The following is an 18,283-nucleotide window of genomic DNA, read 5'->3' on the forward strand; positions in this document are numbered from 1 at the left end:
TATTTTTCGGATTGGTCGCCGCGCCACCTGTTGCTAGGCAGAGTGCGGCCTAGCGCGCCGGGCGGAGCGTCACCCCCGATGAGTCGGCGCTGATTGCTGAGGGGAAAAACCCAGCGCGGAGCAGGCAGAGCCGAAGCGACCCTCGCCGCCACCGCGCCAGCCCACATCGCCGCCATGGCCTCGGGACCCGAGTGAGTGCCTTGCCCCGACTCCCGTCCCGCCCGAACGGCTCCCTCCTTCCAGGGGAGCCGCGGCCCGCCGGGCGGCGACGTTGCCCCCGCGGCCCTGATGCCCCTCGGGGGCCGCGCGGATCTCCCTGGCCGGCCTAGGGAACGAGAGGGGCGGCGGGGCCCGTCTGGGCGAGGCGCCGCGCCGCCTTTGTCTGCCGCCCGCGGGGCTCCTCCGGAACGGCTCGGCGAGGCCCGGCAGGTGGTGGCCGGGAGACCCGCCCCGCTGGGGGAGCCGGAGGGCCGCTAGGTGCCCCCCTCCCGCGAAAGGCCCTTGGGGCCCCCGGGAGCTCTGGCGGGGCCTCCTCCCTCCCTCTCGGCCTGGCCGCCCGGCGTCCCTCCAGAGGCCTCGCTCGCCTGGCGGGGACCCGACGTGGCCAGGCTCCGCCGGCCTCCGAACCCCGAAAGCGGCTCTATTGTGGAGCCGCCTGAAGGAAGCCGTGTGAACGTGGAAGGTCATTGGGCTGAATTGGACGGACCCCCCTTGTTGTTCCGTGGCTCCTTCGGGGCTTCTGCCCCGGGCTCCCTCGGACGGAGGAGGCCGGGGATTTCTGGCTTCCTTCCCTTCTCCGCTAAGGAGGGAAGCGAAGGGTTTCCAGGGAAGCCCAACTGCCTTTTGGAAAAGCTCCCTCTCCCCCCCCCCCCGCCTCCCCCGGCCAGAGAAGGGACTTCAACTCCCAGAATCCCTCGAGCTGCTCAATCACGGGGGCGGCGGGGGGGGGAGGTTGGGCAGGATGGGCTCAGGGCAGCCGGTGATAAGAGGAGTGAGAGAGCCCCTCCTGGCTTCGCCTTCCCTGCCCCGTTGGCTGTCTGGTTGCTTTGGGCCAGTAGAAAGAGAAGAGGCTCTGACCTGGGGGGTGGGTGGGGGGCTTAGGCCGGGGGTGCCTTTTGGGAGCCCTTGGTGCTGCGCTTTGGCCCACTTACTTACACTGAGCTTCCTCCAGAGCGCCAGGACTCCACAGGCCAGCCCTGAGCTCCCTGCATCCTTTTCCATTGAAGTGGGGTTCCTTGACTTGAATTAGCAGAGGGTGGGACTTGAAGATGTGGGCGATTAGGGGAAGGTGGTCAGTGGCAAGCTGCTTGGATTCCTGTCCATCTTGGCTTGTGAAAGTTGCTAGAAAAGGACTAGCCAAGCATACAATGGAAATGGTAAATGCCTCATTTGGACAGGTTCTCTTCTATTTAAGGTAAGTGGCATAGGGCATTTGTTAAGAGAAGTTGTCTTGACACCAGAGTAAGACGAGATCCATTTTAGTTTTGTTTCAGTTTTTAAACAGAAATATTCCTAGTTGCTTAGGTAAATCACTGCAGTTAAAAAAAATAGGAGGTATCTTTCACCATTGTTGCTTTTTGATCTCTTGGCTGAATGATTCTATCTCTCTCTCCCCCCTCTCTCTCATACACACACACACTTATTGTAAAAATTACTTTTTTAAAGTAGCTCCAGTCATTTGTGTCTGCATGAGATTAAGACCATTTTTCCCAACTTAGCAAAGGGTCTAGGCTTGGAAAGGCAGACACGGGCTGTTCAGTTTTCTTTAGAAACTGCTGGGGAAGGTGATTCAATATCTGTGGAGTTTCATCAGTCAGCAGCTGCCACCCATTTCTATAGCTCTCCTCAGTTGCATCCCATGGAAGCTGGTAAGGTTTGGAGCCATGGACCATAGCAGTGTTTCTCAAGCCTCACAGTTTTAAAATGCGGGGACTTCATTTCCCACAATTTGGCAGCAAGCATGCTGGGGAAACTCTTAAAGTTGTCAGAGTTGGAAAACAGAGAGAGAGCAGTGAGATGGGCACCAGCTAAGTGGAATCCTGATCCGGCTTGATCAGTAGAGCTGATGAGTCAGAAGTTGAGGCCTGACTGCTCTGGAGTGAGTGGTTTTCCCTTTGAAAGGCCAGGCATGTCATTTAGGGGACTCTTCGTAGACTCTGATGCCAAATGCTTTTGGGCGTCTTTGGTGGGCCAGCTCCATCTTGAGAAGTGGGCTAAAATGGCACATCGTGTCTCTGTGATGGCCGTGAATTCTTCACTGAGCTACTGTTGAAGATTATTCAGGAACTGATATGGAATAGGCAATTCGATAACAAGCTGGGCAGGAGAGAGCAGAATACTGATGATTTTCAGAGCTCTAAATGGTTTGGAATGGGACATGTGAAGGCCGTTGCCTCCTTCACACATCAGTCTAAATATGGAGACCCATTTCCTAAAACATCACTTGCTTTAAGGTCACTCCAGGGATCTTCAAGAGCAGCCCCATGTAAAGTGAATTGCAGTAGTCGGCCATTAAGTGATGAGTGTGACTGACTGCACACAAGATGGATTTGTGCAAAGACCATCCTGGCCATGACTTCCAATTGCACTACGCCAGGTGCAGCTCTCCTAAACTGCCAGCAAACTCCATGGGGTGCTGCGTGACCTCATCAGTTAAATCAGGACTTGCTGTAGGATTTTGGCTCTGCAACTTACTATGATTCAGGCTATGCCCATTTTCCCCATCCAGACACTGAATCGGGACTCCTGCATCTTCGGTTCAGGCAGAGTTTATAACAAGTGTCATCTGTACATTAGTGATACCTTGTTGGATGCCCGCTAATATCTCCGTAGCTTCATGAAGATATTAACGGGTGAGGATTGTGCAACTCCATATTGAAGTTCCCATTGGCTCTTTGCCCTCACGGCTTGAAACCCACCCAAAAGGAGAACCCTTGTACAATGATGCCTCTCCAATCCCAGCCAACAGAGCCAGTCCAGAAGGATAGGCTGGTTAGTGGAATCGGAAGCCCTCAAGGCGTCTAGAGAGATTCTGGTTGTCCCAGAGGTGCTTTTCCAAAAGGCAGCTGGGCTTTCTTGGTGTTTTTTCTTTGAAAATGTTTGAACTTCAGAACTGAAGAAGCTTCTTAGATGAGAAACCAAACATTTTCAAGGGGAAAAAAACCAAAGGTCATCTGCCTTTTGGAAAAGCACCTTTGGGACAACTACCAAGACGCTCCTTATCTATTCTTATCCCACCACAGGTAATTTGTCCGAAGCCCATGTCTTAATCACAACTAGGTTAGGTCAGATCTTTCAGGATTCTCTAGCTGCTGGCCAAGCACCTTGCAAACAAGCTTAGCTGAAAAGGGGGGGCGGGGGGGGGGTGCCAGCAATAATTGCCTAAAAGAAGTAGGCTGGGTGATGACTTCCAGAGGAGGGACTATCCTCCCATGAACCGGGCAGATCAGTTTCCTGTTGCCTCCCCTGCAGCTTTCACTGGCCAGGTATCAGGTTCCTAGGGGGCTGCACTAATGGCTTGGACTACCCTGTCCAGTTCCTCAGGACCCCTTGGTTCCAACTGATCTCGGATAACTAGGCAAGATGGACGCCTCATCCTCTCAGCAGGGGCTGTCCAGCTGCCCTCCAGCTGTGAGCAGATGCAAGGGATTTGATCACCCAGATGCTCCGCAGCTGCTTGTAGCAGGGCTTTGGTCTTGAGTCTTCAAAGCAGCCAGGTAGAGCCACCAGAGACTTGCTTCATCATGCTTACTGCCATGATACAAATTCAGCTTTGAGATCTTATCTATGGTTGTTTGCGTTCATTCTTTGTTTTAGGACAGGGGTCTCTAACCCTGCAATTTTAAGATTGGTGGACTTCAACTCCCAGTATTCAATTGGCTGGCTGAGAATTGAAGTCCACAAGTCTTCAGGCTGCCAAGGCTACAGACTGTTATTTTATAGCAATAGCACTTAGACTTATATGCTGCTTCAGAGTCCTTTACAACCCTCTCTGAGCAGTTTGTGCAGTCAGCATATGGCCTCCAACAATGCTAATTTTACCGATGGAAGGCCGAGTCAACCGTGAGCCTGTCAGGATCAAACTCTAGGTTGTGGACAGAATTTGCCTGCGATACTGCACTCTAAGCCCCAGGGCTCCTGGTGTCATCATCTCTCTAGGCATCTGGGCTGCTTCATCTCCCAGAGCTCCCTGGGTTTGGGGGGGGGCAGGCCACTTAATTCTATCAAGGGTTGTCCTTGGCTGCTTGGGTAGTCAGAAGACACTCACTTTGAAATTGCAGTTGGAGCAGGTGCTGCAATGGGGGGGGGGGAGCCCAGGCAGGTGTTCTCCTCTTAGTCTGGCAATTGAATTATTTGTCTGCCCTGACTGCCAGCGGGGAGCCAGCCTTAAGCTTTCCCAGCTGTGGGTGGAGATAGGATGGGGGAAGGGAGCCTTTCACAAGGCCAACGTTATGCTCTATCACCTCTGTGGGGTTGAAAGTCTGCTTCTGTCTTTCATTTCTGATTTCTGTAGAAATCTTGCCTCTTTCTTTCTCTCTGTCTCCCTGTGCCCCTGAAACTGCTTGGCTAACCCGTACTGTAAATGCCTCTGTGATGCCAGGCGCTCCAGATGGTCATTTGACAGCTGTAATCTGGCAGATTGGCATCACGTAAAAAGTCAGAGCCTGCTCAACAAGTTCCATTACTCTTTCAAAATGGAATAACTTGAAATTAGGGAGGCCAGGTACGGATGGGAGAAGGTAGTTCAAGGTTCCTCTGAAAGAGCACCAAGGATCTCAGAGGAGGAAGGTAGCTATGGAGGGTGGGTGGATGGCTCATCCTTGGAAAAAACAGAGAGTCTTCCAGCAACCGGCCCACCATAGAGAGCACTCTAGAGCCTGGAAGACTCGGCAGCGGAGTTTTGGAGTTTGGAAGTTATGCTCGGAGCGTGGCGACAGCGGTGCCCTGGGAGAGCTGCCCAAAGGCTTGGTGAGGCTGGGGGCGGAACAGGCGCTCGCGCAACCCCCCTCTCTAGCTGGGCAGAGCGCCATGCACTGACCTAGGGGGTATATCCCGAATGTGCCGAGCTGGGGGGGGGGGCGAGCAGAGCGCCATGTGGCTTGGTACCTTAGTGATACCCCCTAAGTCAGTGAATGCGCTCTGCCCGGCTGGAGAGGGGATTTGCCGGGCGGCTGCTCGTGAGCGTGGTTACCTCGTGGCTGCTTTGCCCGAGGCTGTGCCCTGCTCTTCGGGAGTCTGCTCGCAAGGGAGCAGCTGCCCAGCAATCCCAAAACAATAAGCCCTCCCTGATAATAAGCCCAAGGCCATCTTTCGTGGGGCAAAAGAAAATAAGACCCTGTCGTATTTTCGGGGAAACACCTCAATTTGGCTGATGTTTTGATGCAGTCAACATCTCATCCATGTGACTCTAAGCACTCTCCTTTGGCTCAGCAGGCTGAATTGGGGGGATTCTGTCCTCAGCACGTTTGCCTTCTTCCCCATTGCCCTGGAGGCCTTGAGCCAGATAACACAGGAGCTGCAAACCGTGATACCCGGTCAGTTTGGATAGGCTCAGTTCAAGAGGTTTTTGCCTGTCATCTTAGTGGACTAAAATAGTTTTAATTGCAGTTTATTTTCCTTATCACCGGTGCTATTAGAAATCAGTTCAGATCAAACACTTCAGAAGAAATAGGTTAAGAGTATTGGGCTGTAGTCTAGTGTTTCAGCTTCTGCTTAAAGATAAAGTAACTAGTTTGTGTAAAGGATTTAGTGGGTCTTCATAATATTCTGTTTGTAGCAATGAAAGAGTTGCAAGAGAGCCTTGTAGGAAACACGGCCACTGCCCCACCTAATCTCCCTGGAGCAGCTAGTGACTGAGGGGCTGCACTTCCCTCTCTTGGGACCTTCCTGCTGGGCTCCAGCTTGTCTGGGTCTGTAGGCTTTAATCTTACTGGGATGGTCAAAGGGGACTTCACGGAAGCTGTTTGAAATTCGGCATCACGGAGTCTGCAGGTGGAATAAATGTCTGTGGAGATTCTCTGCCATCCAAGTCAGGGTTGTCTCAAGAGGCAACTGGACTTTCTGGGTTGTCTTTGAAGACGTTTCACCCAAGAAGCTTCTAGGATAAGAAGTGAAACATTTTCAAAAGGGGGGGGGGGGACACCCGAGAAAGCCTACTTGCCTTTTGGGAAAAGCACCTTTGGGAAATGCAGGTGGAGTAATGCTTGATGCATGGCCCATCCTTCTCAAGTTGTCAGCCTTACGTGGTTTCTGGGAACTTTTGTGTCTGCAGTGGGAAGAAGTGTCTCTGGGTAATCTCCTTTTGTGAGAGCAAAGGTAGCTATATGCAGACTTACACTCAGGAGTTGACTTGCTAGGGAGCCTTGCACACCAGAAGAGTTAGTTGCACTTTCACTTCCAGAGCAAAGGTTAGGCTCTTTATTAGTCACATCCTTTAAGAAGTTTGAAAAGTGCCCAGGTGGATAAATAAAAGTCTCCTTCCTTGGCCTGGTGATCCCTGAGCGAAAGGCAAGGTAGGAGAGGCAGGAGGGGCTCCACAGAGTTGTGGCCTGAGCAAACCTGAAGTGCCTTTGGGGAATTCTACAAACGGTTTCTTCTAACGAGGTCACTTCTTTCTTCAGAATTGCGTGCAGCGAGAGGCGTAAAGAAAAAGTTTTGTCCTTGTTTGAAATTGGCCAGAAATCCCCATACTGAGAATCAAATAAAAATTCACCGCAAAAGGCTGCTGCAAACATTTTATTTTCTTGGAGCAAAATTGCTAGTCATTTTTGCAGTGCGTATCTCAGATCTCTTAAGTACTGTAGTAAGTGATTCGTGGACACTTCTGATCAATAACTGCTTAGCAGAAACCCAATTGAGGAACCTTTTAAAATACTTTTAGTCTTTGTATTGTATTATGGGGCATGTGACACACTGGTTTTTCAAAGAGGGTTGTGTAAGAGGAAAAGCAACGGGCAGGTGGATGAAAAAAAAAAGTCAGAATGGGGCGTGGTTCTGTTTCCAAAGCTACCAGCAATTCCTTTCTCTCATTACAGTTCCAAAGCTGATGACTTATCAACTGCAATTCTGAAGCAGAAAAACCGGCCCAATCGCTTAATTGTGGATGAAGCAATCAATGAGGACAACAGTGTGGTGTCACTGTCACAGGTGCGTGGGCTACATAAATTGTAGGGAGCGATGTGGCAGCCGAATGGAAATTGTCCCAGAAGGAAGCAAGGCGGCTTCTCCGGGCTATTCATGAGGGAGCTTATTTGCAAGCTGCTCCGCTGTTGTCTCTTCCTTTTCTTTCTCAACAAAAATTTGGCTCCCCACAACAGTATTTTCCCCCCATCCCTCTTTTCCCTGTTGCAGAGGAGGGCAGCTTGCATCTCTCAGGGATCTGAATGGAAAACCGAGAGATTTCCAGAAGCCTCTGTGTGGTTTGGCTCCTGGGGGTTTCTTGGTCCAAATCCTGTTTTACCCAGAATGCAACATGGATGCATATTTGAAAAGCCTGGCATGAGCCAAAGGAATCCCCCTCCTATAAAGGGGCTCATCTTTCTTTGGGGGCTTCTATCGAGTTAATGCAACTATTCAACCTCGACTTACAGCAGTTTGTTTAGTGGCCAAAGTTACAACGGCACTGAAAAAAGTTACTTAAAACCATTTTTCACACTTATGAGCAACTGGTCATACTTATGATGGTTGTAGCTTCCCGGGGTCAATCCCCTTTTGCTACCTTCTGACAAGCAAAAAAGTCAATGGGGAAGCCAGATTCACTTAGCAACCAGGTTACTAACTTAACTGCAGTGATTGACTTCATAACTGTGGCCAGAAAAGTCACAAAATGGAGCAAAACTCACTTAACAAATTTGTTACTTAGCAACGCAAGTGTTGGGCTCAATTGCGGTTGTAACTTGAGGACTGCCTGTACGGTTGAATAGTTGCATTAACCCAGTGCTTCTCAAATAGTGGGGCGGGACCCCCAGGGGGGGCGCGAGGCTCCGTAAAGGGGGGCTCAGTTCAAATTATTTTATATATTTTTGTTTTGCAGGTTAAATTTTTTTTTAATATTGTGTTCCTTTAAATCCTGTGCTCCTTTAAATCTTTTCTGCTACAGTTAATAAAGCTATTCTTTGTTGTAAATTGATCCACATTTCTTTCTTTTTTTATTCTCTTATATGTTAATAAGGATACAGTGTTATGCAGAGGTGTACTTATAACAATTTTATAGTCAAATGATACTATTTACAGTCGCGTGGGGGGCGCGAAATGTTTTCTTCTTCCTAGGGGGGGGCGCGAAATGTTTTCTTCTTCCTAGGGGGGGCATGACAGAAAATAATTGAGAAGCACTGCATTAACCGAACCTGTTCAGGGCTTCTTGGGAGCAGGTTCCCTAATCGGCAGCCAGAACACCCAAAGAAGGAGGGTGTAACCCCCGCCCTCTAGAGGAACCCCCGCTCCTCCTGCCTGTCGCATTGCCCTACTTAAGTGGAAGGAGCAGCCAGTTCCAAGCCAGCGAAGCCCATTCCCAGATTCCCCGGTTCTGAGTCTGGGTCTTTCTCTGGCAGGCCAAGATGGATGAACTGCAGCTCTTCCGGGGAGACACGGTGCTGCTCAAAGGCAAGAAGAGGCGAGAGGCCGTCTGCATCGTGCTCTCCGATGACTCCTGCTCGGATGAGAAAATCCGCATGAACCGGGTGGTTCGCAACAATCTGCGGGTGCGACTTGGAGACGTCATCAGGTGAGGCCGCAAGGCGGACTCGGCTATTGGGAGCGTTTAAAGCAGGGGTGTCAAACTCAAGGCCCACGGGTTGAGTCTGGCCTCCGGGGCTGTCCTGGAAACAGCCAAGGGGTGGCCCGTATTTCCTCTGCCGGTGGAAACGGAGCCTGTTTTCGGCCATGACGGCCTCCTGCAACCCTCTGCCACAGAAAACAGAGCCCGGGGGAAGTCCAGGAGGCCGTTTCAGCCAAAAATGATGCCCTGGGGGGACGGGGGGGGGGGGGAGTCGCATGCAGCTCCCCTGGGCTCTGTTTTTGCTGGCAGTGGGCGAGCAAAACAAACTCAAAACCAAGCAAAAGAAGAAATGTTTCCCCTTTTGCATGCAAGAAGGGAGAGGAAAGGAGAAAGGAAAAGAGGAAAGAAAAAGAAAAAGAAGGGAAAAGAAGGAAAGGGGGGGGAGGTAGAAGAAAGGCGAAGGAAGAGAGAGGAAGGAAGGAAGGAAGGAAGGAGGATTATAATGAGATGGAGGGAGGGTCTGAGGGAAGTCCTGCCTAAGCTCTTGGCCACCACAGGTGCCCATGACACGTAGGATCATGAGCTGGCCATGCCTACCCCAGCCACAGGGACCCCTCCCCCCTGAGATCAAACACAACCCTGAATCAGCCCTCAATGAAACCGAGTTTCACACCCCTGGTTTCAAGGGCTTTTGAAGCCGACGGACACAAAGGCGCCTGGTGGAGCTTTAATTTTTGTGGAAACTACTGATGTAGCTGGGCGGACTTTGCAAAATGCCCCTCTTGCTTGTAAATCAATCTGTACTTAATGGCTCTGCTTTAATGGGACGCTCAAAGAACTCCCACCCCTCCCTCTGGCGGTGGCCACTCCATTTCCAGGCTGTTTTCAGGAAAAGGACATCAAGAGGCACCAGGAAGTTGCCAGGAATTGATAGATTCTTTTACCCTGCAAAGTTATTGAACTGATGAGTAGCTGAAAACTAATATTCTGCTCACAGACAAAGACCTTCTTTCCCTCCCGTATCTCACGCATAGCCTCAAAATCTGCTGTGGAAAAACCTAGTGCAATGCTTCTCAACCATGGCCACGTTACACGGTGTGGATGTCAGCTCCCACAACAGAGCTGGCTTGGGAATTCTGGGAGTTGAAGTCCACATGGCTTAAAGTGGCCAAGAAACGCTGGCTTGGTGGGTTATGAACTGGGCAGAGAGTGAGGTTGTGCCCCTAGGATGACACGCTCGTCTCTGTTCCAAGAGCTGCATTGGCTGCTGGAGTGTTCCAGGCTGCAGCTCCAGAGGCTGCTTTTAACCTTTAGAGCAGCCCAAACATACGAAGTGGTCTGCCTGAGGGAGCCCCTCCTCCCAGTCACAGCCACCCATCCCCTCATCCCCTGAGTACAAGAGAAATGCTGCTGCTGTTGCCACAGGTCTGGTCTACCTTTGTTTGTAAAACTCTAACGACAAAATATTGCAAGTCTGACTACACTTCCCCCTTCCGTCCCTTTACCTCTGTGTGTGAATTAGGGAAGGTTTTTCTGCAACTGATTATATTGCGTTCCTGACCTTTGTCTTGGCTCTCTTCAGACCACTGACTCTTCATCCTATTCCTCTGCTCTCTACAATGGTTTCCAAAGATCAAAATATGCATTACTGAATTACATATTCCATTACAATTGATCCATTCAAATTTTGTTCATTTATTTTACTGTAAGTGTTAGAAACACTATGCCGAGATGGGAGGAAGCTTAGTTTTTTCCTTTAGATCCACTTTATTTTGTCCTGTCCCCTCTACTCACATCGAAAGAAGGGAACTTGGTAAGAGGAAGGATTTTTAAAGCCGCATCTGGCAACCTGTATGTGATGTTCCATTTCTTGTTGGGATCTGCAGATGTAGTATAAAGAAAAGAAAGGTGAAACTCACCTCAACCACTCACTAGTCAGGTGGGACTAGGCTGCTGGCAGCTAATTATAGGCAGACTATTTGATTGCACCAACTCAGTTGAATTTGTTGAAATCTTCCCTAGATGGTAAGGAGAGAAAGTATTTGGAAATGGGGCCTGTGTTTGGGAGGGCTTAAAGAGTACAGTTGTTTTGCAGAATTCATCCTCCAACACAGAACCATGCCAGAACGGTCACTCAACAAACTGCTGTATGTTGAGGACTACCTGCATTTGTAAAGTTTTTTCTAAAGCACGTGTGACATTGTTTGAAGTGCTGGCTGTGTGCTACCTCCAGGCCCATTCCAGGAGGTGGGTGGCCCCTCTGCTAATGAAAGGGAGGCCACTGAAGGGGGGAAGGAGGAGAGAAATGGCTCCTCCAGTAGAAGAGTTCCCCACCTGAGAATAAGCGGATTGTCCCTTTTCAGCATCCAGCCTTGCCCGGATGTGAAGTACGGCAAGCGCATCCATGTGCTGCCCATCGACGACACCGTGGAAGGGATCACAGGGAACCTCTTCGAGGTCTACCTCAAGCCCTACTTCCTGGAGGCCTACAGGCCCATCAGAAAAGGTAAGCGCCTGACCCTTCTGCCCTCTGCCCTGAAGGGAGGGGCTGGAAAGGAGCCTGCAGAGGGGGAGGGGGCTGGGGAGCCCTGGGTCTTCCTGTGCTGGTTGAGCCCCCAAACCCAGCCTCTCTGGCCGGGGCTGGGGCTGGCTCTCCCCATTGGGCTTTTGGGAGTCTCAGTAGGTTGGCGTGAGTTTCTGTGAGGTTGCAGTGGCCGAGTACCTCTGTGCTTCCTTCCACTGGTAGCAGCCACTGGTCTCTTTCCAACCGTCAAGGGGAGCTAAAAGGGGCAGGCATATTTTCTGTTATGCCTCCAAATCACAGCACCTCAAGTATAGAAGGAGGAGGCCCCTTTATTCAGTATCCTGACACCGTCACGTGCCAACCTAGCCGTTCAGAGGCAGGCAAATGCAAGTGGATAATAAATGGGGCCACTCGGGTGGGAAGGTAGCAGCCTTCTGTGTACCTTGGGATAGAGCCCTGCTGGCCAGGTGACCATAATACTGGCTTCCCTGGCTAGAAAAGAGAGATGAGTACCATCTCCTAGAGTTGAGCACGGCCAGAGAGGGGAAACCTTTCCTTTATACCTCTGACGCCGTAACAGGCATGCGGTTCTACTTGGGGAGCTCCAGGCAGCAGGCCCTGGGGAGGCGGGCTGCCTTCTCGGTCTCGCAGGTTTAGAGACGGAGGAGCCACTTCCCAGCAGAGCACACTTCTCGGCCGGCAGGCCTAGCGTGTCTGTTTGCCTTGCTTGAGAGCTTCTGGGAGCCGGTTATGATGCCCCAGAGGGACATTCTCTCCATAATATTTTAAAAATCTCAACCCTTTGAGGGATTGCAAAATGAGGGGACTTTAGGCCCATTATCCCCAATTTGGGAAAATCCACTGTAAAAGAAAAGGGTTGAATAGATTGTGCTAAGGTGCACGGAGTTCTGTTTGCTTTTATCTCTGAAGGCCTGCAAGCTCTTCCTGCCTTCCTCTTTGCGGTTTTGGTTCATGGCTCTGGTTCCCTTCCAGGGTTTGCTTGCTCGGTGATTGTAGTTGAAAGGCTTTGATTACTTACAAAGCACTACGTAAGTGCCAGTAAAGGTCCGGGTGTTTGCTTCCTTCCTCAGTGGGGCCAGTCTAATATTTTATGTGCCTCTTGGATTGGGAGCTCATAGTGGGAGATCTCTGAGCTTTCTCGGGGAGAACGACGGCTATGATAGGCACCGAGAACGCTTCTTTTTAAAATATTCTTATTGATTTTTTTCCATTAGCTGCAAATGAAGATAAAAAATACAAAATTTGTGAATACAATTTAATACATTTCAAGCAAGATCATACATAAAAAGATTAAATAAAGCAGGCTAATGATTAAAATAAATGTGAAAAAGTGAACTGGAAAGAAAAGGAAAACAAAAATAGAATTAGTTTACTTTTCCATAATATAGGAAACACAGTTATACCTTTATGCAAATTACTACATCTCAAATTGTAAGCAATTTAATCTCAATCTGATGGCCTGGTGTGCAAGGCTCCTCCCCCAAGGAATCCATTATAATCTTTTTGCAGCAGTCTAGGCGTGGTATATCTAAAGCTCTTTACGCAGACTCCAGCTTTGAGGAAATAATTTCATAGTATATTAACATCCTTCACGAACCCGATTCCCCATAGTACTGATGTCCCCTAAAAAGAGATCACAGAGAGAAGCTTTTTTTCAACTTTCATTGGACAGTTCAGTAAACCTGAAAAAGAGATCTATTTGGTGTTGCCTAAATCTTTTATAAAATATGGTACTCGTCATTCCTAACCTTGCTTATTTCCCACACTTTTATGAAACCTAACTCTTACTATCAATGCTGGTTTGTTTTGCCTCTATAAAAACCTTTCCCAGTGCATTCTGAGCCATCAAAATTTGAGAGGCTGCTATGGTAACCAGACTAAACAAAGAACGTAATAGATGACATTATTATATGTTTCAGGTAAATTATATTGCCAGATCTTGCAAAAGTCTAAACATGTCAATACTAATTAATGGGTGGGTGACAGGTTCACTTGTTTCAGAAGCGGCTGTAGTGTGAGGCCTCTCATGAATGTGGTTACGCTTTCAGGGGACATTTTCCTGGTGCGTGGAGGAATGCGTGCAGTGGAATTCAAGGTGGTGGAGACAGACCCCAGCCCCTACTGCATAGTCGCTCCGGATACGGTGATTCACTGTGAGGGAGAACCTATCAAGCGAGAGGTGAGTTCAGCAGGGAGACCCTGCAGGACTGGCGGGAGGGAGGGGGGGGTGGAACCAAAAACACCGCCTGATATTGAGAGAGAAGAGGGGTCTTCCTGGATATCAACACACACACACACACACACACACACACACACACACACACACACACACAGCCTTTCTGGAAGGGGCTTTGGTCAGTTGTTCCTATGAAGAATGAGGGAACCAATCTAGAACTAAGGCATTTCCTCTGAATGAGAACGATCAGTGGAATGACTTGCCACCAGAGGTTCTGGGCGCTCCATCACTTAAAAAAGAGCCTAGGCAGCCTCTTGTCTGAAGGTTTCCTGCTTGAGCAGGGGGTTGGACTAGAAGACCTCCAAGGTCCCTTCCAGCTCTAGTATTCTGTTAACATGAATCCATACTGAGAAGGCTACTTTGGTGGGTGCTGTCCAAACAGCTGCGGCATCAGAAGTATAGTTGCAAATAAGACTGCAGGAACTTTGGTATTAAGCATAATAAAGATGATTTAGATTTGGCTTAGTGCGAATCCAGTCATTCTTAATTTGTAAACCATGTTCTTTTAACAATACAATACAATACAATACAATGGAAGGGACCTTGGAGGTCTTCTAGTCCAACCCCCTGCCTAGGCAGGAAACCCCATAACGTTTCAGACAAATAGCTATCCAACATCTTCTTAAAAACTTCCAGTGTTGGAGAATTCACAACTTCTGGAGGGAAGCTGTTCCACTGATTAATTGTTATAACTGTCAGGAAGTTTCTCCTCAGTTCTAAGTTGCTTCTCTCCTTGATTAGTTTCCACCCATTGCTTCTTGTTCTACCCTCAGGTGCCTTGGAGAATAGTTTGACTCCCTCTTCTTTGTGGCAACCCCTGAGATATTGGAAGACTGCTATCATGTCTCCCCAGTCCTTCTTTTCATTCAACTAGACAAACCCAGTTCCTGCAACTGTTCTTCATATGTTTTAGTCTCCAGTCCCCTAATCCTCTTTGTTGCTCTTCTCTGCACTCTTTCTAGAGTCTCCACATCTTTTCTACATCGTGGCGACCAAAACTGAATGCAGTATTCCAAGTGTGGCCTTACCAAGGCATTATAAAGTGTTATTAACACTTCGCTTGATCTTGATTCTATCCCTCTGTTGATGCAGCCTGGAAGTGTGTTGGCTTTTTTGGCAGCTGCTGCACAGGGCTGGCTCATATTTAAATGGTTGTCCACTAGGACTCCAAGATCCCTTTCACAGTTACTACTACTGAGCAAGATATCACCTATACTGTACCTGTGCATTTAGTTTTTCTTGCCTAAATGTAGAACCTTACTCTTCTCCTGTGCGCTGCTTGTGGAATCCAAGCATGGGTTAACTTTGTCCATTAGCCTAGAGACTGAGTTATGTAAATTAGATGACCAGGCCTCCTCTGCCTGGAAAGGTCAGTTTTTTAACTCAGTCCAGCCTGAAGAGACGTATATCTATTTTCTCTCTAGACTAATCGACAAATTACTCAGGATTTCTTGGATTCTCAATGTTTCTTCTGTTATATGGAATGAGGTGATTTCGGGGAAAGGTGGAAGCGGCAGTTCGCTGTCAGCTCAATTCCTTTAGCGCTGCATTTGGTTCCAGCAATGATCGGACGATCAGCGCTGTGCTCGCGCTGCCTAAAATAGCGCTATAGCGATCGGGAGTCGTTTCGCTGCTCCCCAGCTGTTTTGAGCACTCCGGTGTTGGTTCGCCGCGCCGCGCCGCTTTACGGAGCAGAGGCTTCGCCCTAATAGCTTGTATGCTGAACTGACGAAGTCCCCCAGCATAGGTTTGCGAACGCCGGCTGCTTTAGGCATCGGCAATGCAAACCGGCAATTTGAAAGTCCCGCCTGAATGGCGGTCACCATTTTGGACGGCTTGATTTCGCGCGCTTTGTAAAGCAGAAGGGGCGGTCCTGTTTCTTCCCGCCTAATTAGCGACGTTGCGTCAACGGCTCCTTCCCTCGCTTTCTCTATTGCCTTGTTCGCTCGGCTGTGAGACGGTTGTTGCAAGAGCTCTTCGATCACTTTTAGTGCTTCTGAGCCTTTGTGCAGGGAGATTGAGCCTTTTCACTTCTCTTCAATCGAGTTTATTATGGCAGAGTCTGCTACCTCCGGAGGTATTGTGGAGCCCACTAATCCTCCCCCAACCCATAGCGAGGCCCAAGGCTCCCCGAGGCCTGGCAGGGCCACGACCAGGGCCTCTTCTAATAGACCTCGCCCTTCTTCCGCAGCCCCTGATAGGGCCACTAAACGCAAGGAGAAGGCAAAAGCGGTGGCCAAGGCCCCTCGTGTGGCCGGTAGCTCACCCCCTATCTTAGCGCCTCAGCAGTCGTCCCCCCCGGCGCTTCTCTGCACCCCCCCCCCGGAAACCAAGGGTGGTCCCCTGACCTTCATCTGCCCCAGGTACCCACTTCTGAGGAGGGGGAATTGGGGGCGCGTTCTCCCCCGGGCCTATCTGAAATAAGCATGGCTTCGGCCCATGATCCCCCGGTAGCAGGGCCTTCTGCCACGTTTACCCCCACTGCTGCAGGCCTCAGGCCTGTGGAGAACCAGGATCTGGGCCTTCCCCCAGATCTATACCGCATGATCTCAGCAGCGATTTCCAAAGGTGTGGATGAGGAGCTGCATCGTAGATCAAGCGTTCCCAGGCCCCCAGCCGCGCCTAGGGATTTGATTATTCCTCGGGCCGAGCCTTCCTCACCTGTACCTTCTGAATATAGTGAGGAATCAGCCTTAGTGGAAGAAGGGGAAGTATTAGATATTGAATTTTCGGATGATGAAGTCCCGGCCCAAGACCAGACCACCTCCTCTGGCTTATTCCGGCCTACACTCTTTAAGTCATTACTGTTTAAGGCCAAGGCCACCACTAATATGGGCGGAGCTACCACCCAGGCTACTACTGAAGTAGGCTTGGATGCAACTGAACGTTTATTTGCAGAACAAGTTTCTAAGCAGGAAGTCATTCCTTTTCCCAAGCTGTTTATGGATATTGTCCAAAAGCAGTGGAATCAGCCAACTGCTGTGACTCCGCCCAATAATGGGGACAAGAAATTATACAACTCTACCCCAGAACTGGAAACTCTTCTCCAGTTTCCCACTCTAGATGCCCACATTGCGGCTCTGGCTTCACCTGCATTGATCCCATCGGAGATCTCTGAAGGATTGAAAGCGGAGGATCGCAAGGCTGAGATAGTCATTAAGAAGACTCATCAGGCCGCGGCCTGGGCCCTTCGCGCTGCCACCGCAGCGTCCTTTTTCAATCGCACATCCCTGGTCTGGCTTAGACAACTCCAGAGTAGGCTTGCCCCCGAGGAGATGCGTCTCCATCAGGATGTTACTAAACTGATGGCGGCTTTAGAGTTTTCAGCAGACGCTACCCTTAATGCAGCCAAATTTGCTTCTCGGGCTGTAGTTTCCAACGTGGCTTCACGCCGCCTGCTGTGGCTCCGCCATTGGCAAGCAGACGTGCGTTCAAAATGGCGCTTGGCTTCCACACCCTTTAAGGGGGGGGGGGCTTGTTTGGGTCCGTACTCAATCCCATCCTCATCGAAACCCGGGATAAACGTAAAGTACTCCCTTCCACCAGTAGGCGCACTGATAGAAGACAGCAGCCATATACTAGGCGTCAGCCATTCCGGGCGGGTGACTCGGGCTTCAATAATACCTCCTATGTCTCACAATATAACAGGAATTATGGCCAGGCACAAGACAGGAACCAAGACAGTTTGGGGGCCAGGGATAGAGGTCGCCAACAGAGTCAGTCACAACCTCAGGCAAGGCGGCCATTTCGTGGCACTGGCAACCGGTCTTTTCGGAGGTACCGGTGACTCGTACGGGGACAGGGCCATCGGCGGGCGGCTACTGGCCTTCGCCCATCAGTGGGCGGAGACCACATCCGACGCTTGGGCCCTCCAAATTGTGAGGCAGGGACTCACTTTAGAATTTCTCTCCACTCCCCCACGACGATTCCTCAGGTGCCCCGTCCCCAGGTCCCAAGAAAAGAAACGCCTCATGGAGGCAGAGATACAACATCTCTTAGGCATAGAAGCCATAGAGCCGGTCCCGAAAGGTCAAGAAGGGCTAGGATTTTATTCAATATTATTCCTAGTGCCCAAGAGCTCGGGAGGATGGCAGGCCATCTTAGATTTGAAACGGCTCAATCTCTTCATCAAGTACCAAAGGTTCAAGGTGCAATCCCTCAAGAGCATCTTGGCTTCCATCCGCCAGGGCGACTTGATGACATCAGTCGACATCAGGGAAGCATACCTCCATGTGCCAATCCACCAGGCACATTGGAGATTCCTACGTTTTCACTTAAACAGTCGCCATTTCCAGTATCGGGCCCTACCATTCGGCCTCTCATCGGCCCCGCGAACGTTCACCAAACTCCTAGCAGTCATAGCGGCCTCTCTTCGCACAGTGCCTATACGAATCAACTGCTACCTGGACGATATTCTTCTTCTATCACCATCACATGCCCAGGCGATCCAGGACCTGGAGGTCACAATGGACACACTGCGGAACCACGGTTTCGTCCTGAACCTTGCCAAGAGCCACCTGCAACCGACCACGTCATTGCTTCATCTGGGCACAGTCAGCAATTCAAGGACATGCGAAGTCTTCCTGTCTCAGGACAGGCGTCGCAGCATTCACGCACTGGTGAGTCGCATTTCATCTCAGAGACTCATACCACTGGCAACACTATCCCAATTGCTCGGGAAAATGATTTCATGCATCGACGTGGTTCCCTGGGCCCGGTTTCACTCTCGCCCACTCCAGTGGTTCTTGCTCCCCTTCCAGAGAGCCCACACCAGTCACTCCCAAAC

General features: G+C 50.2%; 1 protein-coding gene across 2 annotated transcripts in view; it reads left to right on the forward strand.

Moving 5' to 3' along the window:
* The window catches only part of VCP (valosin containing protein), a 36,736-nt gene continuing 18,453 nt past the window's right edge, over nt 1-18,283 (forward strand). The window contains exons 1-5 of one of the 2 annotated variants that reach the window (XM_081943615.1): nt 1-191; nt 7,035-7,146; nt 8,550-8,722; nt 11,080-11,222; nt 13,310-13,440. In XM_081943615.1, coding sequence (XP_081799741.1) covers nt 175-191; nt 7,035-7,146; nt 8,550-8,722; nt 11,080-11,222; nt 13,310-13,440 — 576 coding nt within the window. In that variant the 5' untranslated portion in view covers nt 1-174. Of the gene's footprint in view, nt 192-1,269; nt 1,415-7,034; nt 7,147-8,549; nt 8,723-11,079; nt 11,223-13,309; nt 13,441-18,283 lie in introns of those variants that run through there. The other variant, XM_081943614.1, reaches the window with a different exon arrangement.

Source organism: Natrix helvetica (assembly GCF_964273705.1).
Source record: "Natrix helvetica genome assembly, chromosome: 2".
Classification (NCBI taxonomy): Eukaryota; Metazoa; Chordata; class Lepidosauria; order Squamata; family Natricidae; genus Natrix; species Natrix helvetica.